This window comes from Oncorhynchus kisutch, linkage group LG12 (genome assembly GCF_002021735.2).
Source record: "Oncorhynchus kisutch isolate 150728-3 linkage group LG12, Okis_V2, whole genome shotgun sequence".
NCBI classification, from domain to species: Eukaryota; Metazoa; Chordata; class Actinopteri; order Salmoniformes; family Salmonidae; genus Oncorhynchus; species Oncorhynchus kisutch.
In genome coordinates, this window is record NC_034185.2 from 31,532,581 (window position 1) to 31,558,317 (window position 25,737).

At 46.0% G+C, this 25,737-nt stretch overlaps 1 protein-coding gene across 1 annotated transcript in view; it reads left to right on the top strand.

The window, feature by feature from the left end:
• Positions 1–25,737, top strand: part of LOC109901393 (neurexin-3b) — a 524,234-nt gene that overhangs the window by 251,583 nt on the left and 246,914 nt on the right. Inside the window, exon 19 of the mRNA XM_031837378.1 lies at positions 1,069–1,188. Coding sequence (XP_031693238.1) covers positions 1,069–1,188 — 120 coding nt within the window. The remainder of the gene's footprint in view (positions 1–1,068; positions 1,189–25,737) is intronic.

Below are 25,737 nucleotides of genomic sequence, written 5' to 3' on the forward strand. Positions count from 1 at the left end.
ATCAACCGTGCTGTTGAGGCCATCTCTCAGCCCCCCTCTCTCTCTCTCTCTCTCAACCCTGTCGTACTCCTTCCTTCCTTTCTCTGGTGAAATGAGAAAGTGCCGTGACAGAGAGTGAGTCTTCCGGTACAGACAGGGCCCTGCGACTGAATACCGTCACCTGCATTAGACAGTAAAGGCATTTTCAGCCAGCAACTATACTACTTATTTTCTATTCTTCTGTTTCACCTCCACTGTCTTCTCATTTGTCACATATTCTCTTTCACATGACACTTGCACTTAAATGACTGTTTATTTGCAGTTGTTTCTGTTTCTTGATCATTTCACTTTTTGAAATTCATTTTTTCTTTTGGAGGTTTCTTGATAAGACTTGTATGTCATTTGTTTGGATCCAGACGGATTTACTATATACATATAATGCATTGTTCTTGTTTGCATTCCCACTTAGACAAGTATTCAAAAGTGTGAGATACTGTATGTGTGGTGGCGGTTGGTGGAGAATGGTATACACACATCCTGTTTGACTTTGAATACCCCTTAGACTGTCTCAACGGAGTGCATACTCAGGGATATGCACTACTGTACTTGCACACTCTGAAGTGTTCACTTGTTACTGTTCTTGTTTTCATTTCTGTGTTGCCTTAAGTCTATGGTGTTGTAAATCTACAGTGTTTCCCATTATTGTAATGTTTCACTTCCTGGAAAAAAAGACGTGTAGTTTTTGATCGTTTTTTTTTTTAGGAGGGCAGGAACACTTTCTGTGGCTCCTGTACAGTATCTGTTATCGTAAAGCCACATGTGGACAAGGTCGTCTACTCCTCTTGTCTGTTCTTGCCTGTTCGTAATGGTTCTTATGCCGTGTTAAAACACACAGAGAGAGTGTTGTGTTTTCTTTCTCCAAACGTTGAGACGTCCTGTTGGAACGATACGGCCCGCATGACCCCCCCCCCCCCTCCCCCCACTTCCTGTTCCACACAAAGTGCACTACTGCATGGTACCTCCAATGACGGAGCTCAGTGGCATCCCCTGTGGTTACTCCACACCTTTACACCCTGTCTGTTCCTCCAGGACCCAGCACTACCTGTCAGGAGGACTCCTGTGCCAACATGGGCGTTTGTATTCAGCAGTGGGAGAACTTCACCTGCGACTGCACCATGACATCTTACACAGGGACGCAGTGCAACGACCGTGAGTACCGTTGTCTTCTTACTGTACACATGCAGACAGACACACAGACAGACGCCTTCAACTTTTCCATGGCCTGTTGCACTGAGGGACGCTGTGCGACAGCCGTCAGTACCAGCGGTCAAAGGGTTTTCTGCATCGTGCTGGTTGTTACCTTATTCTTACGCTGTATATTCTACTTTCTCTGTGACAGCAACAGTGAAAGGAATGGTGTGTCTGTGATATTCAAAATACGCCCCGAAGACCTTCAGCACAAGAGCGGTTGAATTGGTTTGAAATGGTTCTCAGTGTCACACCTTCTTGTTGTTTGGTCACAGAGCTTTAGTAACTTGGTTTTATGAGCCAGTGAGTGACTGACGTTATGTATAACTGCTGGTTCTGCCCGAGCAGTCATTTTATAAACACCCCTAAAGAGGTTTCTCAGATGTGTGTGGCTCTTATCCCCGTGACGATGGGGACTCTCGTCTTCAGTTTGCGGTGGCAGGCGCGCACAGTGGCGTGCACGATCTTTCACGGGTTCATGGGACAGTGTAATGTAAGGGTCGCTCTGCTCTGCTTTGCCCGTAGCACAGCTAACGAGCTGAATCATGTCGAAAAGGACCTGTGATCACACTGGTCTTTCATACCGGCTAATGCTGCTGGTGGCTCCACGGCTCTCTCGTCCTCGACCTGGCTCTCTTTCTTTCCCTCGCTGTCTCACACTCTCTTTAGGTACTCACCTCTCTGCCTTTACCTTGCTCTCTCGTTCTTTTTCTATCTCTTATCTCTCTCTCTCTCTCTCACTCTCTCTCGTTCTCTTGTCTGTGTTTCTTGTCCTGTCTTTGACCCAGTGATTAGCCTACGGTCATGCCTCAGCAGATGTTCCAGTGGTTTCACATCTAATCCTGTCGACACTTCAACGTCAAGGAGCCAAGGGCACGACATCACCATTATTTCCATCCTAAATAGTTCCCTATGAAGTGTACTGCTTCTGGCTAAATCCCTCGGGCTTTGTCTTTTGTGGACTTGTTTTGTATTTTGCTTTAATTGGACCCCAGGTAGCGTAGTTGTAGCCAGCTAATAGGGATTCTAATACCAGTAAACAAAACAACAACTTCATTGTTAGTTGTTACCTATTAAAACAGGGGCCATTTGGGTGCTGTTAAATGTAGTGGTTTAATGTTCTGGCCAGGTACCAGATTAGTGTTCCATTTGTGTTTTATAATCCATCCTTTTAGTTATTCTTCTCTACTGTACAGTTTACAATTGGCTGATTCATCCCCCCTCCTCTCCCCTGTAGCTGTTCCCCAGGTCGTTGCAGTAAATGAGAACGTGTTCTCAGTCAACTTACCTGGTAAAATAAGGGTAAAATAATAATGAAGTAGAGGTTCCTCTTCCCCGAGGTTTATAAACTGTTCATAGAGCCACCACTAGATGGCTGTAATATACCGAGCATCTCCGTACGCAGCCTAGCCTACACCAGGCTGGCTAGCTGAGAGAAGAAATTAGATGCAATCCCCTGAGCAGGAAATCAGCTTTCCTCCCCTCTCTCTCTCTCTCTCTCTCTCTCTCTCTCTCTCTCTCTCTCTCTCTCGCTATCCCTCTCGCTATCCCTCTCCAAACACACACACAAACACACCCCTCTCATGCTGTACCTGCTGCAGAAAGTGGATTGCTATGACGCTTTCTCCAACTTACACAATGCAACAGTGATATCTCAAATCATGTTGTTTGATAGTGAAACTGAAGGGGGCCCAGTGTGGTTCCATAGCTGTGCTGTAAGACTGTGCTGCAAGGCTGTGCTGTAAGACTGTGCTGCAAGGCTGTGCTGCAAGGCTGTGCTGCAAGGCTGTGTGTCAGGCATGAATCGAGCGCAGCCTCACGTGAGTGTGGTTCTAATTAGCCCAGTGCAGAGTAGTGGAGAGTGGAGCTTCTTTCTCTCTCTGTCTGTATGTCTCGCTCTGTGTCTTTCTGTCTGCCTGTCCGCCTCTGTCTATATTTGTCTGTCGCTGTCTCTGTCTGTCTCTACACACATCCTGTTTGACTTTGAATAACCCTTCGACTGTCTCAACGGAGTGCATACTCAGGGATGTCCGTCTCTGTCTATATTTGTCTGTCGCTGTCTTTCTGTCTCTGTGTCTGTCTGTCTCTGTCTCTCAATTCAATTTCAATTTAAGGGGCTTTATTGTCATGGGAAACATATGTTTACATTGCCGAAGCAAGTGAAATAGATAATAAACAAAAGTGAAATAAACAATACAAAATTAACAGCAAACATTACACTCACAAAAGTTCCAAAATATGAAGACATTTCAAATGTCGTATTGTCTATATACAGTGTTGTAATGATGTGCAAATAGTTCAAGTACAAATGGGAAAATAAATCAAATAAATATGGGTTGTATTTACAATGGTGTTTGTTCTTCACTGGTTGCCCTTTTCTTGTGGCAACAGGTCACAAATCTTGCTGCTGTGATGTCACACTGTGGAATTTCACCCAGTAGATATGGGAGTTAATCAAAATAAGATTTGTTTTCAAATACTTTGTGGGTCTGTGTAATCTAAGGGAAGTATGTGTCTCTAATATGGTCATACATTTAGCAGGAGGTTAGGAAGTGCAGCTCAGTTTCCACCTCATTTTGTGGGCAGTGAGCACATAGCCTGTCTTCTCTTGAGAGCCATGTCTGCCTACGGCGGCCTTTCTCAATTGCAAGGCTATGCTCACTGAGTCTGTACACAGTCAAAGCTTTCCTTAGGTTTGGGTTAGTCACTGTGGTCAGGTATTCTGCCATGGTGTACTCTCTGTTTAGGGCCAAATAGCATTCTAGTTTGCTCTGTGTTTTTGTTACTTCTTTCCAATGTGTCAAGTAATTATCTTTTTGTTTTCTCATGCTTTGGTTGGGTCTAATTGTGTTGCTGTCCTGGGGCTCTGTGGGGTCTGTTTGTGTTTGTCAACAGAGCCCCAGGACCAGCTTGCTTAGGGGACTCTTCTCCAGGTTCATCTCTCTGTAGGTGATGGCTTTGTTATGGAAGGTTTGGGAATCGCCTCCTTTTAGGTGGTTGTAGAATTTAACGTATTTGTATTTTGATAATTAGCGGGTATCGGCCTAATTCTGCTCTGCATGCATTATTTGGTGTTCTACGTTGTACACTGAGGATATTTTTGCAGAATTCTCCCTCTCTCTCTTTCTATTTCTCTCCTTCTCTCTCAAGGCTCTGGGGGTGACATAGAGACCTGGCAAGCATGGCACTGTGGGTGACATAGAGACCTGGCAAGCATGGCACTGTGGGTGACATAGAGACCTGGCAAGCATGGCACTGTGGGTGACGGTGGAATGAAATACCACCCTTCTAACTCTCAAGTTATGCCAAGTTCTTAGTCACATAGAAGGCTGTTAGAAAAAAGTCATCATGAGTCAAAGTTAGTGTTGCCTTTGTTCATTTCATCTGAATGCAGCCAGTAGAGCGTTTTTCTCTACTCGTGGTAAGATTAAAGTGAAAATTCAGCCAGGCAGTAACCTACATTTCTGCTGCGGTACGGTTGGTGGTTTGTCTTGTTTTACTGCAGACTCTAAGCCTTTACAGCAAATCCCTATATTGTATCCAACAGGGTACTGAAAGCAGCAGGCAGACAGGGAGGCAGGCAGACAGGGAGGCAGGCAGAGAGGCAGACAGGCAGGGAGGTAGGCAGTGAGGCAGGGAGGCAGGCACTGAGGCAGACAGGCAGGGAGGCAGGCAGTGAGGCAGGCAGACAGGGAGGCAGGCAGACAGTGAGGCAGGCAGACAGGGAGGCAGGCAGTGAGGTAGGGAGGCAGGGAGGCAGGCAAGCAGTGAGGCAGGCAGACAGGAAGGCAGGCAGAGAGGTAGGGAGGCAGGGAGGCAGGCAAGCAGTGAGGCAGGCAGACAGTGAGGCAGGCAGACAGGCAGGAAGGCAGACAGGCATGGAGGCAGACAGGCAGGAAGGCAGACAGGCAGTGAGGCAGGCAGTGAGGCAGACAGGCAGGAAGGCAGACAGACAGGAAGGCAGACAGACAGTGAGGCAGGCAGTGAGGCAGACAGGCAGGAAGGCAGACAGGCAAGAAGGCAGACAGTCAGTGAGGCAGGCAGTGAGGCAGACAGGCAAGAAGGCAGACAGACAGGAAGGCAGACAGACAGTGAGGCAGGCAGTGAGGCAGACAGGCAGGAAGGCAGACAGGCAGGAAGGCAGACAGTCAGTGAGGCAGGCAGTGAGGCAGGCAGACAGGGAGGCAGGCGGAGAGGCAGACAGGCAGGGAGGCAGACAGGCAGGAAGGCAGACAGGCAGTGAGGCAGGCAGACAGACAGGCAGGGAGGCAGGCAGACAGACAGGCAGGGAGGAAGACAGGCAGGGAGGCAGACAAGCAGGGAGGCAGACAGACAGGCAGGGAGGAAGACAGGCAGGGAGGAAGCCAGGGAGGCAGACAAGCAGGGAGGCAGACAGGCATAGTTTAAAAATATACAGTGCCTTGCGAAAGTATTCGGCCCCCTTGAACTTTGCAACCTTTTGCCACATTTCAGGCTTCAAACATAAAGATATAAAACTGTATTTTTTTGTGAAGAATCAACAACAAGTGGGACACAATCATGAAGTGGAACGACATTTATTGGATATTTCAAACTTTTTTAACAAATCAAAAACTGAAAGATTGGGCGTGCAAAATTATTCAGCCCCTTTACTTTCAGTGCAGCAAACTCTCTCCAGAAGTTCAGTGAGGATCTCTGAATGATCCAATATTGACCTAAATGACTAATGATGATAAATACAATCCACCTGTGTGTAATCAAGTCTCCGTATAAATGCACCTGCACTGTGATAGTCTCAGAGGTCCGTTAAATGCGCAGAGAGCATCATGAAGAACAAGGAACACACCAGGCAGGTCCGAGATACTGTTGTGAAGAAGTTTAAAGCCGGATTTGGATACAAAAAGATTTCCCAAGCTTTAAACATCCCAAGGAGCACTGTGCAAGCGATAATATTGAAATGGAAGGAGTATCAGACCACTGCAAATCTACCAAGACCTGGCCGTCCCTCTAAACTTTCAGCTCATACAAGGAGAAGACTGATCAGAGATGCAGCCAAGAGGCCCATGATCACTCTGGATAAACTGCAGAGATCTACAGCTGAGGTGGGAGACTCTGTCCATAGGACAACAATCAGTCGTATATTGCACAAATCTGGCCTTTATGGAAGAGTGGCAAGAAGAAAGCCATTTCTTAAAGATATCCATAAAAAGTGTCGTTTAAAGTTTGCCACAAGCCACCTGGGAGACACACCAAACATGTGGAAGAAGGTGCTCTGGTCAGATGAAACCAAAATTGAACTTTTTGGCAACAAAGCAAAACGTTATGTTTGGCGTAAAAGCAACACAGCTCATCACCCTGAACACACTATTCCCACTGTCAAACATGGTGGTGGCAGCATCATGGTTTGGGCCTGCTTTTCTTCAGCAGGGACAGGGAAGATGGTTAAAATTGATGGAAAGATGGATGGAGCCAAATAGGGGACCATTCTGGAAGAAAACCTGATGGAGTCTGCAAAAGACCTGAGACTGGGATGGAGATTTGTCTTCCAACAAGACAATGATCCAAAACATAAAGCAAAATCTACAATGGAATGGTTCAAAAATAAACATATCCAGGTGTTAGAATGACCAAGTCAAAGTCCAGACCTGAATCCAATCGAGAATCTGTGGAAAGAACTGAAAACTGCTGTTCACAAATGCTCTCCATCCAACCTCACTGAGCTCGAGCTGTTTTGCAAGGAGGAATGGGAAAAAATTTCAGTCTCTCGATGTGCAAAACTGATAGAGACATACCCCAAGCGACTTACAGCTGTAATCGCAGCAAAAGGTGGCGCTACAAAGTATCAACTTAAGGGGGCTGAGTAATTTTGCACACCCAATTTTTCAGTTTTTGATTTGTTAAAAAAGTTTGAAATATCCAATAAATGTCGTTCCACTTCATGATTGTGTCCCACTTGTTGTTGATTCTTCACAAAAAAAATACAGTTTTATATCTTTATGTTTGAAGCCTGAAATGTGGCAAAAGGTTGCAAAGTTCAAGGGGGCCGAATACTTTCGCAAGGCACTGTATATATATTTCACCATTATTTAACCAGGTAGGCCAGTTGAAAACAAGTTCTCATTTACAACTGCGACCTGGGCAAAATAAAGCAAAGCAGTTCGACACAAACAACACACATGGGATAACACAATAGAAAAGTCCATATACAGTGTGTTCAAATGTAGATTAGGGAGTTAAGGCAATACATAGGCCATAGTGGCAAAATAATGACAATTTAGCAATTAAACACTGGAGTGATAGATCTGCAGAAGATGAATGTGCAAGTAAAGATACTGGGGTGCAAAGGAGCAACAAAAAAACAAACAATATGGGGATAAGGTAGTTGGATGAGGATATTTACAGATGGGCTGTGTACAGGTGCAATGATCGGTAAGCTGCTCTGACAGCTGATGCTTAAAGTTAGTGAGGGAGATATATGACTCCAGCTTCAGTGATTTTTGAAATTTGTTTTTGCAATTCGTTCCAGTCATTGGCAGTAGAGAACTGGAAGGAAAAGCAGCCAAGTAGGAGTTGGCTTTGGGGATGACCAGTGAAATATACCTGCTGATGCGCGTGCTACGAGTGGGTGCTGCTATTGTGACGAGTGAGCTGAGATAAGGCTGGTGTAAGGGTTTTCCTTAGGTGAAGTAGAGGCGGACCAAAACGCAGCGTGATTATATTGATTCATGTTTAATAAACAAAGATAAACACTACAAAACAATAAACGTGGAAAACCAAAAACAGCCCGTCTGGTGCAAAACACAGAGACAGGAACAATCACCCACAAACACACAGTGAAACCCAGGCTACCTAAATATGGTTCCCAATCAGAGACAATGACTAACACCTGCCTCTGATTGAGAACCACATCAGGCCAGACATAGAAATAGACAAACAAGACATCCAACATAGAATGCCCACTCAGATCACACCCTGACCAACCAAAACATAGAAACATACAAAGCAAACTATGGTCAGGGTGTGACAGCTGGGCTTTACTTAGCAAAGACTTATAGATGACCTGGAGCCAGTGGGTTTGGCAACGAATATGAAGCGAGGGCCATTCAACGAAAACATACAGGTCGCAGTGGTGGGTAGAATATGGGGCTTTGGTGACAAAACAGATAGACTACATCCATTTTGCTGAGTAGAGTGTTGGAGGCTATTTTGTAAATGACATCGCCAAAGTCAAGGATCGGTAGGATAGTCAGTCAGTCAGCTTTCCAATCTTTAGGGATCTCGGACGATACAAAAGAGCGGTTGAACAGGCTAGTAATAGGGGTTGCAACAAGGGCGGCGGATAATTTAAGAGAGTGAGGGTCCAGATTGTCTATTTGTAGGGATCCAGATTTTACAGCTCTTTCAGAACATCAGCTATCTGGATTTGAGTGAAGGAGAAATGGGGTAGGCTTGGGCAAGTTGCTATGGGGGGTGCAGAGCTGTTGACCGGGTTAGGGGTAGCTAGGTAGAAAGCATTGCCAGCTGTAGAAAAATGCTGATTGAAATTCTTGATTATTGTAGATTTATCAGTGGTGACAGTGTTTCCTAGCCTCAGGGTAGTGGGCAGCTGGAAGGAGGTGCTCTTATTCTCCATGGACTTTACAGTGTCCCAGAACTTTTTGGAGTTTGTGCTACAGGATGCACATTTCTGTTTGAAAAAGCTAGCCTTTGCTTTCCACACTGCCTGTGTATATTGGTTCCTAACTTCCCTGAAAAGTTGCATATCTCAGGGGCTATTCGATGCTAATGCAGTACGCCACAAGATGTTTTTGTGCTGGTCGAGGGCAGTCAAGTCTGGAGTGAACCAGGGGCTATATTAGTTCTACATTTTTTGAACGGGGCATGCTTATTTAAGATGGTGAGGAAAGCCCTTTTAAAGAATAACCAAGCATATTCTACTGACGGAATGAGGTCAATATCCTTCCAGGATACCCGGGCCAGGTTGATTAGAAAGGCCTGCTCGCTGAACTGTTTTAGGGAGTGTTTGACAGTGATCAGGCAGACAGGGAGGCATATAGACAGGGATGCATATAGACAGGGAGGCATATAGACAGGGAAGCATATATACAGGCAGACACAGAGGGAGACAGGGAGGCATATAGACAGGCAGACACAGAGGGAGACAGCGAAGCATATAGACAGGCAGACACAGAGGGAGACAGCGAAGCATATAGACAGGCAGACACAGAGGGAGACAGCGAAGCATATAGACAGGGAGGCATATAGACAGGGAAGCATATAGACAGGCAGACACAGAGGGAGACAGCGAGGCATATAGACAGGGAGGCATATAGACAGGGAAGCATATAGACAGGCAGACACAGAGGGAGACAGCGAAGCATATAGACAGGCAGACACAGAGGGAGACAGCGAGGCATATAGACAGGGAGGCATATAGACAGGGAGGCATATAGACAGGGAAGCATATAGACAGGCAGACACAGAGGGAGACAGCGAAGCATATAGACAGGCAGACACAGAGGGAGACAGCGAGCCATATAGACAGGGAGGCATATAGACAGGGAAGCATATAGACAGGCAGACAGAGATGCAAACAGCGAGGCATATAGACAGGGAGGCATATAGACAGGGAAGCATATAGACAGGCAGACAGAGATGCAAACAGCGAGGCATATAGACAGGGAGGCATATAGACAGGGAGGCATATAGACAGGGAAGCATATAGACAGGCAGACACAGAGGGAGACAGCGAAGCATATAGACAGGCAGACAGAGATGCAAACAGCGAGGCATATAGACAGGCAGACAGGGAGACAGGGAGGCATACAGGGAGGCATACAGGGAGGCGTACAGGGAGGTATACAGGGAGGCATACAGGGAGGTATACAGGGAGGTATACAGGGAGGTGTACAGGGAGGTATACAGGGAGGTGTACAGTGAGGTATACAGGGAGGCGTACAGGGAGGTGTACAGGGAGGCGTACAGGGAGGCGTACAGGGAGGTATACAGGGAGGTGTACAGGGAGGTATACAGGGAGGCGTACAGGGAGGTATACAGGGAGGTGTACAGTGAGGTATACAGGGAGGTGTACAGGGAGGTATACAGGGAGGCGTACAGGGAGGTATACAGGGAGGTGTACAGTGAGGTATACAGGGAGGTATACAGGGAGGCGTACAGGGAGGTGTACAGGGAGGTATACAGGGAGGCATACAGGGAGGTATACAGGGAGGTATACAGGGAGGCGTACAGGGAGGTATACAGGGAGGTATACAGGGAGGTGTACAGGGAGACAGGGAGGCATACAGGGAGGTATACAGGGAGGTATACAGGGAGGCGTACAGGGAGGTGTACAGGGAGGTATACAGGGAGGCATACAGGGAGGCGTACAGGGAGGTATACAGGGAGGCGTACAGGGAGGCATACTGGGAGGTATACAAGGAGGTGTACAGGCAGGTATACAGGGAGGTATACAGGGAGGCGTACAGGGAGGTATACAGGGAGGCGTACAGGGAGATATACAGGGAGGTATACAGGGAGGCGTACAGTGAGGTATACAGGGAGGTATACAGGGAGGCATACAGGGAGGTATACAGGGAGGTATACAGGGAGGCGTACAGGGAGGTATACAGGGAGGTATACAGGGAGGTGTACAGGGAGACAGGGAGGCATACAGGGAGGTATACAGGGAGGTATACAGGGAGGCGTACAGGGAGGTGTACAGGGAGGTATACAGGGAGGCATACAGGGAGGTATACAGGGAGGCATACAGGGAGGCATACAGGGAGGCATACAGGGAGGTATACAGTGAGGTATACAGGGAGGCGTACAGGGAGGTGTACAGGGAGCATTATACAGGGAGGCATACAGGGATGTATACAGGGAGGTATACAGGGAGGCGTACAGGGAGGTATACAAGGAGGTGTACAGGGAGGTATACAGGGAGGCATACAGGGAGGCATACAGGGAGGCGTACAGGGAGGCGTACAGGGAGGCATACAGGGAGGCATACAGGGAGGTGTACAGGGAGGCGTACAGGGAGGCGTACAGGGATGTATACAAGGAGGTGTACAGGGAGGTATACAGGGAGGCATACAGGGAGGCGTACAGGGAGGTATACAGGGAGGCGTACAGGGAGGCATACTGGGAGGTGTACAGGGAGGCATACAGGGAGGCGTACAGGGAGGTATACAGGGAGGCGTACAGGGAGGTATACAGGGAGGTGTACAGGGAGGTGTACAGGGAGGTGTACAGGGAGGCGTACAGAGAGGTGTACAGGGAGGCGTACAGGGAGGTATACAAGGACGTGTACAGGGAGGTATACAGGGAGGTGTACAGGGAGGCGTACAGGGAGGCGTACAGGGAGGCGTACAGGGAGGCGTACAGGGAGGCGTACAGGGAGGCGTACAGGGAGGTATACAGGGAGGCGTACAGGGAGGCAAACAGCGAGGTATACAGGGAGGCTTACTGGGAGGCAAACAGGGAGGTATATAGGGAGGTGTACAGGGAGGTATACAGGGAGGCGTACAGGGAGGTGTACAGGGAGGCGTACAGGGAGGTATACAGGGAGGCGTACAGGGAGGTATACAGGGAGGCGTACAGGGAGGCAAACAGGGAGGTATACAGGGAGGCGTACAGGGATGCAAACAGGGAGGTATACAGGGAGGTAACAGGGAGGCGTACAGGGAGGCATACAGGGAGGCGTACAGGGAGGTATACAGGGAGGCGTACAGGGAGGCGTACAGGGAGGCAGACAGGGAGGTATACAGGGAGGCGTAGAGTTCAGGAACTCTGTAGAGTTCTACTGCAGAGTTCTACTGCAGACCTATACTTCAGACCTCTACTGCAGAGTTCTACTTCAGACCTCTACTGCAGACCTCTACTGCAGAGTTCTACTACAGATCTCTACTGCAGAGTTCTACTACAGACCTCTACTGCAGAGTTCTACTACAGCTGTCTACTGCAGAGTTCTACTACAGACCTCTACTGCAGAGTTCTAATACAGACCTCTACTGCAGAGTTCTACTACAGACCTCTACTGCAGACCTCTACTGTAGGGTTCTACTACAGCTGTCTACTGCAGAGTTCTACTACAGACGGCTACTGCAGGCCTCTACTACAGACGTCTACTACAGACCTCTACTGCATAGTTCTACTACAGCCATCTACTACAGACATCTAGTACAGAACTCTACTGCAGAGTTCTACTACAGACATCTACTGCAGAGTTCTACTACAGACGTCTACTGCAGACCTCAACTACAGAGTTCTACTACAGACCTCTACTGCAGAATTCTACTACAGACCTCTACTGCAGAGTTCTACTGCAGAGTTCTACTGCATAGTTCTACTACAGACCTCTACTGCAGACCTAAACTACAGACGTCTACTACAGACCTCTACAACAGACCTCTACTGCAGACCTCTACTGCAGAGTTGTACTACAGATGTCTACTGCAGACCTCAACTACAGAGTTCTACTACAGACGTCTACTGCAGAGTTCTACTACAGACGTCTACTGCAGAGTTCTACTACAGACCTCTACTGCAGAGTTCTACTACAGACGTCTACTGCAGACCTCAACTACAGAGTTCTACTACAGACGTCTACTGCAGAGTTCTACTACAGACGTCTACTGCAGAGTTCTACTGCAGACCTCTACTGCAGAGTTCTACTACAGACGTCTACTACAGACCTCTACTACAGATCTCTACTGCAGACCTCTACTGCAGACCTCTACTACAGACGTCTACTACAGACATCTACTACAGACGTCTACTGCAGAGTTCTACTACAGACGTCTACTGCAGAGTTCTACTACAGATGTCTACTGCAGAGTTCTACTACAGACGTCTACTGCAGAGTTCTACTACAGACGTATACTACAGACGTCTACTGCAGAGTTCTACTACAGACGTCTACTGCAGAGTTCTACTGCAGACTTCAACTGCTTCTTTTATTCAACTCTCTCACTCCTTTTTATAGCTGTTTTTCAGACGTCTACTGCAGAGTTCTACTACAGACATCTACTGCAGAGTTCTACTACAGACGTCTACTGCAGAGTTCTACTACAGACCTCTACTACAGATCTCTACTGCAGACCTCTACTACAGACCTCTACTGCAGAGTTCTACTACAGACGTCTACTGCAGAGTTCTACTACAGACATCTACTGCAGAGTTCTACTACAGACCTCTACTGCAGAGTTCTACTACAGACGTCTACTGCAGACCTCAACTACAGAGTTCTACTACAGACCTCTACTGCAGAGTTCTACTGCAGAGTTCTACTGCAGAGTTCTACTGCATAGTTCTACTACAGACCTCTACTGCAGACCTAAACTACAGACGTCTACTACAGACCTCTACAACAGACCTCTACTGCAGACCTCTACTGCAGAGTTCTACTACAGACGTCTACTACAGACCTCTACTACAGATCTCTACTGCAGACCTCTACTGCAGACCTCTACTACAGACGTCTACTACAGACATCTACTACAGACGTCTACTGCAGAGTTCTACTACAGACGTCTACTGCAGAGTTCTACTACAGACGTCTACTGCAGAGTTCTACTACAGACGTCTACTGCAGAGTTCTACTACAGACGTCTACTACAGACGTCTACTGCAGAGTTCTACTACAGACGTCTACTGCAGAGTTCTACTACAGACATCTACTGCAGAGTTCTACTACAGACCTCTACTGCAGAGTTCTACTACAGACATCTACTGCAGAGTTCTACTACAGACGTCTACTGCAGAGTACTACTGCAGACGTCTACTGCAGAGTTCTACTGCAGACTTCAACTGCTTCTTTTATTCAACTCTCTCACTCCTTTTTATAGCTGTTTTTCAGGCGCCTCTGTTTGGTAATGTGTACAGTAATGGCTGAGTGGTTTTGTCATGGTTCTCATCTTCGACCTTCTCCCCCCACTGCTTTCTCACCCCTCCTCTCCTCACTCCTCCTCTCTCCTCTCTTCTGACCTCTCCTCTCCTCAACCCTTCTCAGCCCTTTTACTTGGTTTGCATCATTACCTCACAGTTCTAGTGTAATTCAAGGACATCAGCGATGGGAGGGAGCTATTGGCAAAATGGAGAATGGGCCGGATGCTGCTCTCCTCTCTACATCGGGGCAATTACTCAACTTACATAATGGAATTAGCTGCTGTCTATTATTTGTCTATTTCTCCCAACAAAGGTCAAGCTTTATTATTCATTCACAAGCCAGAACACACACACACACATTGTTTCACACACATTCGGGCAAACACACGGTCACACACACACGCACATTGTTTCACACACAGTCAGGCAAACACACGGTCACACACACACGCACATTGTTTCACACACAGTCGGGCAAACACACGGTCACACACACACACACACATTGTTTCACACACAGTCGGGCAAACACACGGTCACACACACACGCACATTGTTTCACACACAGTCAGGCAAACACACGGTCACACACACACGCACATTGTTTCACACACAGTCGGGCAAACACACGGTCACACACAAATGTACATGGATGCATTCAAGCAGACCCCACAGAGGCACACAAACATGAACAAACCCAAACTAACTTAAACACACACACACACACTCAGAGATGAAAACAGTTCATCAGTTTGTGTTGACATTTATAATTGCTTAGATGTAATAATTTCTTTGTAATAAATTGCCCTCTGCCAAGCCAAATGGCCTTAATTTACTTCCCAAGAAGCATTTGGAGGGGTGTCACGAAGTCTGGCTGCTTACCTAAAACTGCAGCTGAGTTTCCCTCCATGTTTTATACATTCATTCTAGTCACTCACCTTCCCAACACAACGTTTTATAGGGGATGAGGCCAAAGGAAGTAATGGTAGACACACGTTGTGTCACTGCAGTAAGCCATGTTCTTCCGTCTGTAAAGGAATATTACGTGTTTCATTTGCTATGTGAAAAGAGGCATGGAAAAGGAGTGTCCTTGCCATTCTAAAACCACTGCATTATTAATCAGTGAAAAACTGGATTGAGAAACGCCTTCTGTGATTCACACACACACACGCGCACACACACACACACACACACACACACACACACACACACACACACACACACACACACACACACACACACACACACACACACACACCCCAGACCACAGGCACGTATCACAAACACAGTGTACATGCCCTAGGTAGTGTAGTAGATATGATGGAATGTGGTTATTCATAACTCCCTCATGCATACCTGAAGAGTTTTCATTTGAACAATGAATAATGTCATGTGCAGTCACAGTAAATGTGATTAAGTGGTGCAGGGGCAGGATAACAGGTGTGTGTGGGGCTGGGAGGGTGTCTAGAGGACCAGGGTAGCATTAAGGATGGTGGAGGCTTGTCTGGGAGTAAGTGGTGGTCAGTGGGGGGGGGGTGGTGTCTCGGAGACCTAGCCAGGGTAGGATGTAGCTAGGCCAGTGTAGGAGCAGGTGTGCTGGGGGTTGTGGGGTGCGTAGGATAAGATGTAGGGATGTGGCTTGGCTGGGACAGGAACAGTGGTGTCGTGGGCTTCATCTCTCCTGCTCAGGAGGATGTCCTGCACTCTGGTTCAACAGTGAGTCTGTCCAAATGGAAACAGAACATTCTGCCCTGACATCTTCTACTGCATTACACACTAGCTACAGTACCTAGTAAAAAAAGGATCACACTGGCCAATGCCGCAAGCGAAGGCCCTCAAGTGCACAGAGGGGGACGCAGCCTCCGCCTCTGTGACGTAGACATGAACGCGCCTCGGGAAGAGAGGAGGTGAATGGAGGAGAGAGACATCGATGAGCAGCTAGGTGCTTTAGGGTAGAGGAGGGGGAGTGCAGTGATGCTTTGTTGTGGCACAGGGGAGAGGGGTATTACCCCAGATCAAACAGATAATATAATCCCCCAAACACACACACACACACACACACACAGTCTTGTACAACTAACCTTGTGGGGACACACAATTCAGTCCCATTCATAATCCTATTGTCCCTAACCTGTACCCTTACCCTTACCCTTAACCCTAACGTTAACACAAAAACCTACCCTTAACCCTAAACCTAACCATAGCTCCTAACCATAAAACTAACCCTAACCCTAACTCTAAACCTAATTCTAACACTTATTCCTTAGCTCTAAACCACTTAGAAATAGCATATTATCTTTCGTTTACTATTCTTCTTGGGACTTCTGGTGTCCAGAAGTATAGTTAAATGAGCCCCCCCCCTAATAGTTCACCTAATTTCAGTTTATATGACCATATAAGCAAGTATAGAGAAGAAAATCATTGTGCTGTCTAAAAAACTGTGTAATATATTTTCCCGAACCAAATATATTGTATTTTCAGCTGTTGCTGTTGTACAAAACTGAAAGTAAAAGAGGCAAACCAAACTTAAGAACGGGAAGCATAGAAATGGTGCACATAGAACAGATCTAACTCTTCTTAGACTTGCTTTCAATGAGAATGACAGATCTATAACCCACTTTTCTATGTGAATTCAGTCCGGTCGCCCCAAAAGTTACATATTGCAGCTTTATGGCTCTATTTCCAACCCAGGCCTGTAATGGTGTAACTAATACAGCCCAAGTACTGATCAAGTTAATGATGCCAGCCTAGCATAGCCTAGCATATATTGTGTGGTTGTGTGTGTCCAATCAATTATTCGTCACATGCTTAGTCCATACCTGTTGTTTACTAACAGTGAAATGCTGAAATGCTTCACAACAATGCAGTGACATTTTTTGGGGGGGAGAACTAATAGAAAAGTAAAACACCTAAATAATTAAAGTAAAAATGAATAACTATATACAAGTGGCCATATACAAGAGGTACCGATTTGATGTGCCGAGGTACGAGGTAATTGAGGTAGTTATGTACATATATCTAGGAATTAAGTTGACAGATAGTAAACAGTAGCAGCATGTGTGATGAGTCAAAAAAGTTTGTGCAAAATGGGACAATGCAGATAATGGGACAATGCAGATAATGGGACAATGCAGATAATGGGACAATGCAGATAATGGGACAATGCAGATAATGGGACAATGCAGATAATGGGACAATGCAGATAATGGGACAATGCAGATAATGGGACAATGCAGATAATGGGACAATGCAGAGAATGGGACAATGCAGATAATGGGACAATGCAGATAATGGGACAATGCAGAGAATGGGACAATGCAGATAATGGGACAATGCAGATAATGGGACAATGCAGATAATGGGACAATGCAGCTAATGGGACAATGCAGATAATGGGACAATGCAGATAATGGGACAATGCAGATAATGGGACAATGCCAGCTGGTCCGCGCATGTTTTGAGTACACATCCTGGTAATCCGTCTGGCCCTGAGACCTTGTGAATGTTAAAATGTTTTTTAATTTTTTAAATTGAGTCGATGGTCTCACCCCCGCATAAATCTAATTAGCATAATACAGAAATTCTCCATCAAAATTCGTCAGTTGAATCAGTTTTTTACATGAGCTGCTTCTCAGTCCACCTCCGATGTCGCCTTTCTGCATCTTCGGTGAAAGGTGGCAGAGCTAGAGCGGTATTTGTCAGACCATGAGACGTTCTGAAAATCAGTCTTCTCACGTAAACGTCTGTAGCGTCTGAATGTCTGCTCTACGGCCACCACAAGTGTCTTGGGACACGTCTGAAGTCGGTACCGCCGATTTTCCAACTTCTTCTGTCTGTAGTGCCCCAACCGTTTGGGCTGCACACTAATTTGACCTCTGTGGAAAGGTGAGTCTCTCACGAGTACACCCAAAGGCTTCACAAGACTAATCTGAAGGTAGCCGGGTACCAGTTAAAGTTTTTATGGAAGTATATATGGAAATAGTTTATTGCCTAATAATAAAATAAAAATAGATAGAAATAGTTTCCTGATCTTTCTTATCTCTCTCAGATATAGGACAGACACTTCAGCACCAACTTCCTTTAGATATATATATATTTTTACTATCTGTTAGTTCATGTACAGCATGATGCTGTTATTCAATGCGTTTCTATGGGCTAATAGCAGTAAGGCCAAATTCAATGTTTCATAAAATATTATTAAAAAAAATGTATACCTTAATTAAGTGTTCAAAAATTCCAAATCATATGTTAGCTTAGGTCTTACTCACATAGACCACAGAGAGTGTGATCACACAGTTGTCCTGAACAGCTGGTGCTCTCACGCATGGTTCAGTGTTGCTTGCCTAGAAGTGAGCATAGAAGGCATTGTGTGTGTGTGCGTGCGTGCGTGTGTAAGTATGTGTGTGTTATATGGCTATGGTGTGTCACTGAGATAAGTGGATGTGTCAACCGGGTGCAGGAGGCAGACATAATGCCATCACTGGAGATAGTGGAGCCATAGTGAGAGAGAAAATGGGAGAATATGGAACGAATTAATGAATGACCAGCAGAGAAACGAGAGCAAAGTTCATCTGGAAAAAGTGTATTTGTTCAAGTTTATTTGTGTTTGTGTGTATGTGTGTGTGTGTGTCTCATTTTTGTGCTCTCCCGTGTGTAGTAGATGCAGCCTTCCATGTTTGTGTTGATATTCAGTATCTACGTCGGTATACAGGCCTGTTATTTGCCAATTAGACTTCATGCACAGTAAATATTTACTACCTTCCCATAGTTCATTGTTCAATGCAGACACAAACAGATGACTGCTAACTGAATATATAATACAAGACATAGACTGTAATGGAAGCTTTACAATGAGAGGGGAAGAGAGAGAGGTATAAACAGAGAGACATTTAGACATAGACAGAAACAGATAGAGAACTAAGTAAGCCATAGACTCTGGAAACAGTCGACCCAGAGTCAGAGTCAGTCACACCAAACATTTTGGGGCTGAGAGTGATTGAATGTACAGTAGCACATAACAGACAGTTAGGACGTGGTACATCCATCTGTTTCTGCTGGTCGCATGGGTAACCTTGGGGCTGTTACAGCCCTTCTACCTGGCTGACGTTGCTAACGGAGACACATCCATCAACACACACACACACACACACACACACACACACACACACACACACACACACACACACACACACACACACACACACACACACACACACACACACACACACACACACACACACACCCATCTATCAACACGTCTCCAGACACATTTAGTGGGCCCCGGCAACACATACAAATCACCCAATCAATAGGGACAAATACTCCACCATCCGCCCGCCAGCCACCGCCCAAAACCAAACTTACTGCTTTGAAGATGTTTTCTCCATAAATGCATCTCACCTGTAGCTAAGAGTTGTACTCTCTCTCTCTCTCTCTCTCTCTCTCTCTCTCCCTCTCTTTCTTTAGGGCCCTCCTCTGACTCCGCCTGGTATAGAGGTGTTTGTATCACAATGCGTGTGTGTGTTAATTTGTGTGTGTGTGTGTCTATGTCAGTGTGTGTGTGTGTATCCACCCTCTCAGGGTCATGTTGTGTTGTGCCTGAACTCAGACTCTAGATGAGTGAAATCAATACAGACAGCTTCTCATCAACTCCTCTCATGGTTCTTCTGAATTGATGTACTTCTGCCATGTGCTACTGCAGACTGGCATGGCAGGCAGGTGTGACAGGCACACACACACACACACACACACACACACACACACACACACACTGGCTTTGAACTGAACACCACAACAGGTCGTTTGTCATCCCAGACAGCGTTCTCATTCCGCGTTCAATTTGCTCCAGCAGCAATTTCACGCATTTCCCTCTTCCTCTTACACAAGAACAGTTTAGATGTTTACGGATCAGAAATGTTGCTAGAGTTTTCCGTCTTCTCATTTGTGGTGACATTCCCCGCTTTGTTCTCCTGATGTCAAGAAGAAGGTACACTACTGATCCAGCCACTGGAACACAAGTACAGTGAACAAAACACACACCTTAGGTACATACACCAGGAGTGGGATGGATAAGAAGAATAGCAGGGTTCATCTCAGAGGAAAGAGAGAGGATGTTAGCTCGAGGAGAACCTGGACATTTCAGGAGGTGACTGGAACATGCACACACCCAAACCTATTTTCTCACAATGGCCGTTCACTTACTGTTTCCGGATCCATAAGAATGAGCATGTTCTGATGCCTTCATATGCCAGAAGGACATTTGTGTCTTTAAAATGTCTTCTTCCCTAACTCTGGGGCCTTTTAGAGATGCCCTTACATGCTTTTAACATTTAACAGTGGCCTCTCACCTGTGCTTTTCTGATGATCACGAATGCCAATGCTTTTACCCATAATCATGGGCAGGTTGACCTGTGGAAAGACCAAGTCCTTAATGTTAGCTGCAATGTCTGTAAGTGGTTCATCCTAGCTTCACCGACATTAGTGGAATGATTAGCATTTGTGGACCTATTCCCTGTGGAGAAGAAAAGAAAGAACGAAGGTAAAAACAGTTTTGTCATGGAATTTGAGTATTTAGTCGATGGCTTTTAACACATCGCTCTAATAACGTCTTTGCTCTGTTCTAATACATTCTTGTCTCAGAATGAGCATCTCCACTGCATGTTGGAAGGGCTCTCATTTGAGGGAAGTGGTTTGTGAAGGAGCTCCTCAAAGCCCTTATTTGAGCAGAAGATGAGGCATTGAAGATTGTGGCCTCTGAGACATTGTTTGATCATGCCAAGAGGTCATCTACCTGTCTGTTAGTTGACTATACATGATCCTTTGGCTAATGACTCAAAATCTAAAAGGGGAGTTGGTTGGAGTATGCAGAGGAGCCTTAATGATCACTCTAAAATAATGACTGTCTCTGTCTCTCTCTCTGTCTAACTAGTACAATTATTGTGTCAGTAGCTTCCCAACCCTCCAGCCCAGTTAACATTGGGTTGAATTGGGTTGAAGTTACACTAATGCCTATGTTTTTTTTACACTAATGCCTATGCATCAGCCAGTCAACGATGGATCGTCAACTATCCAATCTGGTTGTCCATCAGTATCAAGTGTAAGACACACCTTGAGTTCTTTTTATCCTCTCTCATCTGCCCACCATTTTCCCTTCTCTGTCTCTAACTGTACAGGCTGCATAGGAGAGCTATTTATTCCAATGAACAATTTTCTGGGGTGTCTCTCACACACACACACACACACACACACACACACACACTAGGGCCGCCCTGATAGGCACTGCGCTGAATGTGGCTACACCACTCTCTCTAGACTGCAGTGTGGGCTTCTGTAGCAGCAGTGCCAAGCTATAACAGACACACATACACACACACACACACACACACATGCTCACTCACTCAAAGAGCTGTATAACACACAAAGCCAAAGTAGGACAGTGATGTCATTTAGATAAGGGCCCTGTGCGCCGAACGCTGTTATTGCATTTGGTGGGTGACATGGGACCCAATTACCACACAGGGACAACGGCTCCCGGGGCCAGCGTTTCAAATTGTTTCTCAGGCGTCCTGGAGGGAGGACGAGAAGAATGAGGGATGAGGAGGAGGAGGAGGAGGAGGGAGGAATGGAGGTTTGGGGCTGGGGATAAATAAGGTCAGAGAAGACAGGCGGCATCACTGCAATTGTCAAAGCAATTTACTGCGAGTGAGGAGCGTTGTCAATTCAGAGATGCCATTCAGACCTGAGCCTGTTTCTCCTAGCTGCCTCTAAATGGTCTCTGAAGAAAAAATAAACTGGTGGACGGATATAGGGCACACACACACACACACACACACACGCTTCTCACTAATGAGCCCACAACATCTCATCTTGTTTATGTTTAGTCAGCTGTGTGTGTGTGTGTGTGTGTGTGTGTGTGTGTGTGTGTGTGTGTGTGTGTGTGTGTGTGTGTGTGTGTGTGTGTGTGTGTGTGTGTGTGTGTGTGTGTGTGTGTGTGTGTGTGTGTGTGTGTGTGTGTGTGTGTGTCATCCGACTATACACTAACTCAAAGCTACCCCTGCCAGTATGGTAATTCAGGCCTTCACTTGTTTCCCGTCACCTGAAAGCGGATCTAAGCTACTCCTTGTACTCCACAATGAATCACACCCCTGAAGGGCGCTTGACCTAACGTAGTGTGATAGATTGGTCTCCTGCATTAAGGGATTGGGGATTGAAGACCTCCGGCCTGCTTCCTATCTCTCTCTGTGGTGAATATATTGATTGTAATCAATCTCTGAGGAGAGAGCTCTCCTGTCTGTCTGTCTGTCAGTCAGTCAGTCACGCTGCTTACTTATAGAGCCATTGGTTTGAATGCGTTGTAGGATAGGGTAGGTGGGGGGAGTGTGTGCAGGCACGGCGCCAGGATTGTTTCTGTCCCGGTGCTAAGGGGGAGGGCTTGACCAATACGTGGGGGTGCTAAGAAAATAGTTGATTTTCATGACTATTTTACAAGTGCATTTATTCCGTATGCATAATTAGACAACTGCGCATTGGTAAAAATGTTTTGGGTTGAAACGGCTATAACAACGTCACAAATGACGTGAATAATATCCGACGTGCAGCCACAACGAGAAGTGCAAAGTATTTAGCCTGTTAACTGTGCACACACTTGTAAAACGAACTGGCTATCATCACAATCTTAGTGATTATATTTCAACTACTCTCATATACTCTCTATTCTCTTGGACTGTTTTTGTATGTTCATCACTTAGAGTCTGGCTCAACAATATGCAATGCTCTTTCTGAATAGTCCACTTATTCCACGCTGTCATTGCATATTTGTCTTGAACGCACGTGTGTCCTTCTTCCAGTTCTGGTAGCCATCGTGGGTAAATGCCGCCTTCCCTCCACCGTGGTTTCCTGGATGTTGAAAGTGGCGGCATTCAAAGCAGAGAGCACGGTCCTTTTTGAAATAGAATATTCCAGCCATTTGTAATCCTCATACCATCTACGATTGAAGTAGCGATCCTGCTGTCCAACTTTTGTGGCTGGATAACGCCGAAGAAGATGGCGCCTTGGTTCTTCAACGGGTGACTGGCTTAAATCAGAGGGAGCGGTGGCTGTGCTAACAGTGCAGCTAGCGGTGGCTGTGGTGCAGCTAGCAGCGACAAACTGCTCCGGTGCTCCCTCACGTCGTGTCTCTCTCCGACTCATCTTTCTCATCTCCCTCTTCGTCTTTGGCCCCCTTGGAGTCAAAGACAGGGACTGGGTCTGGATTTTCATTTTCTACCCGCACTCTTCTCTTGATCAGGAAATGGACCAAGTCAACGGGGCGAGATGGGCGACTAGCTAGCTAGAAGTTAGCTCCCATAACGTAGCCTAACGTGCACGAGCCCCCCCCCCCCTATACACACACACACATGTCATAGGGTACACGCTTGGCACAAGCACACAGCCAAGGACTGGATTGGGAACATAATGGCTGGTTATTAACTTTGACATATTTCTTTATTTAAAAATGAAAGAAATACTAAAATGCTTGAGGGGACTTAACTGGGGCTACACAGATTTGTGAAGTGGCTATAGCCCCCCTAGCCACAGTGTAGTGTGTGTGTGTGTGTGTGTGTACTGTGTGTGGTCATGCTCCCTCCATTTAGCCCCAGTATCAAACTCTGTTTATATCCATGTTCTCTCCTCTCTCTAACCACCACGTGAGCTGTATCACCATAACTATATACATCCATGTGTTTGTTTGTTTCCAAACCAGCCATTAAAACAATACGCTCTGTCTCCAACCATCCAACCCTCTAACCCAGCGCTCCAACCACTCCAGCCCTTCACGCTGCACGTCAGCCCTGATCAAGGGATCTCCCGTCCGGAGCCTAATGCCTGTGAGAGTCTGTGTGTGCGCATTAGAAACGTGTGTGTGTGAGGCTGTGCGTGCATATTAGAGACGGCCAGATAGAGCATCACTGGATGTGGTATGTGTCATCGTAGCATGAGAGAGCATAGCTTAATATCGCCTGGACGCTTTTCTATTCCGTTTATCAGAACCTCAAATGGTTGCTAGCTACTGCTCTCACAGTACACCACACTGTTGTTTATTCTGAATTCATATTTTATCACAAAAGAAAAACCCCTGTTGTTTGAGGTCCATGTCGATAGAATACCACATTTTATTATCTGTAGAATAAAAAGCCCTTTTTTAGATTAAAACTCATCTCATTTACAATCTCCTGGCAGGAACACAGAGTTTCTTCCTGGCAACTATTCCGTTGCACCTGGTGGTATGTGCGTATGAAAGGCTTGGCCTGAGATCTGACCAGACCATTAGTCCCAAGCTGTTACATCCTCCAGGGTACTGGGGAATCAGACTTCCCTCACACCTGCCTAGTGATCAGGCCTCTGAACACACACACACACACACACACACACACACACACACACACAAAAACACTTCGTGTTGGAGTCCACCTCATCTGCTCTCCCACCCCTTACTCCCCTGAGAGGGTAGGGTAATGTAAGGAGCTCCCAGCTAGCCTCTCTCCCTGTTAAGGCATCCAGCATGCTTCCCAGACAAAACAGTTCAGAAGAGTTTGTGCATATATTCGTGCACGTACAGTACCAGTCAAACGTTTGGACAAACCTCATTCAAGGGTTTTGCTGTATTTTTACTGTAGAATAGTAGAATAATAGGGAAGTCATCAAAACTTTGAAATAACACATGAGTTGGACCGCAGAGTGAAGGAAAAGCAGTCAACAAGTGCTCAGCATATGTGGGAACTCCTTCAAACCTGTTGGGAAAGTATTCCAGGGGAAGCTGGTTGAGAGAATAAGAGTGTGCAAAGCTGTCATCAAGGTAAAGAGTGGCTACATTTGAAGAATATAAACTATAAACTTTTTTGGTTACTACATGATCCCATATATGTTATCTCATCGTTTTGATGGCTTCACTATTATTCTATAATGTAGAAAATAGTAAAAATAAAGAAAAACCCTTGAATAAGTACTGCATGTGTGTCCAAACGTTTGACTGGTATTGTATATTATGTTTATCATGTTTTTATGATGTTTTGTTAGTTTCCCCCCCCCCCCGAGCTGTTTGGGCACACGAAAAGGTTTCTCGAGGCAAGCCCAAGTCGATAGGTGAAGTGTACGCCCCTTCATGGGAGATTCTTCAATAAAGTCTGTGTTGTCATTCAATGAGAGATGACTCGTTTGTCCAAACATCTTACTTAGATAGAAAATTGCGCGACTACGGTCAACACATCAAAATGAATGACAGATTTATTGAGTTATCATAGATTAATTCTGACTATTTTGAGAAAGTGTATAATAGCTACGGCGTCTCAAAATGTACAAACAGTACAATTGCCCCTTGTTTTCTCTTTTTTTTTAAGCAAAGGTGTTTTAAGGGAGTAGGCAAGCACATTCGTTCCGTTCACCTTTAGTGTAGCAAGAGTGAGAGGGAGGGAGAGAGCAACAGAGATGGAGAGAGAGCAACAGAGAGAGAGACAGAGATAGAGAGAGAGCAACAGAGAGAGAGACAGAGATAGAGAGAGAGCAACAGAGAGAGAGACAGAGATAGAGAGAGAGCAACAGAGACAGGGATAAAGAGAGAGAGCAACAGAGAGAGAGACAGATAGAGAGAGAGAGCAACAGAGAGAGAGA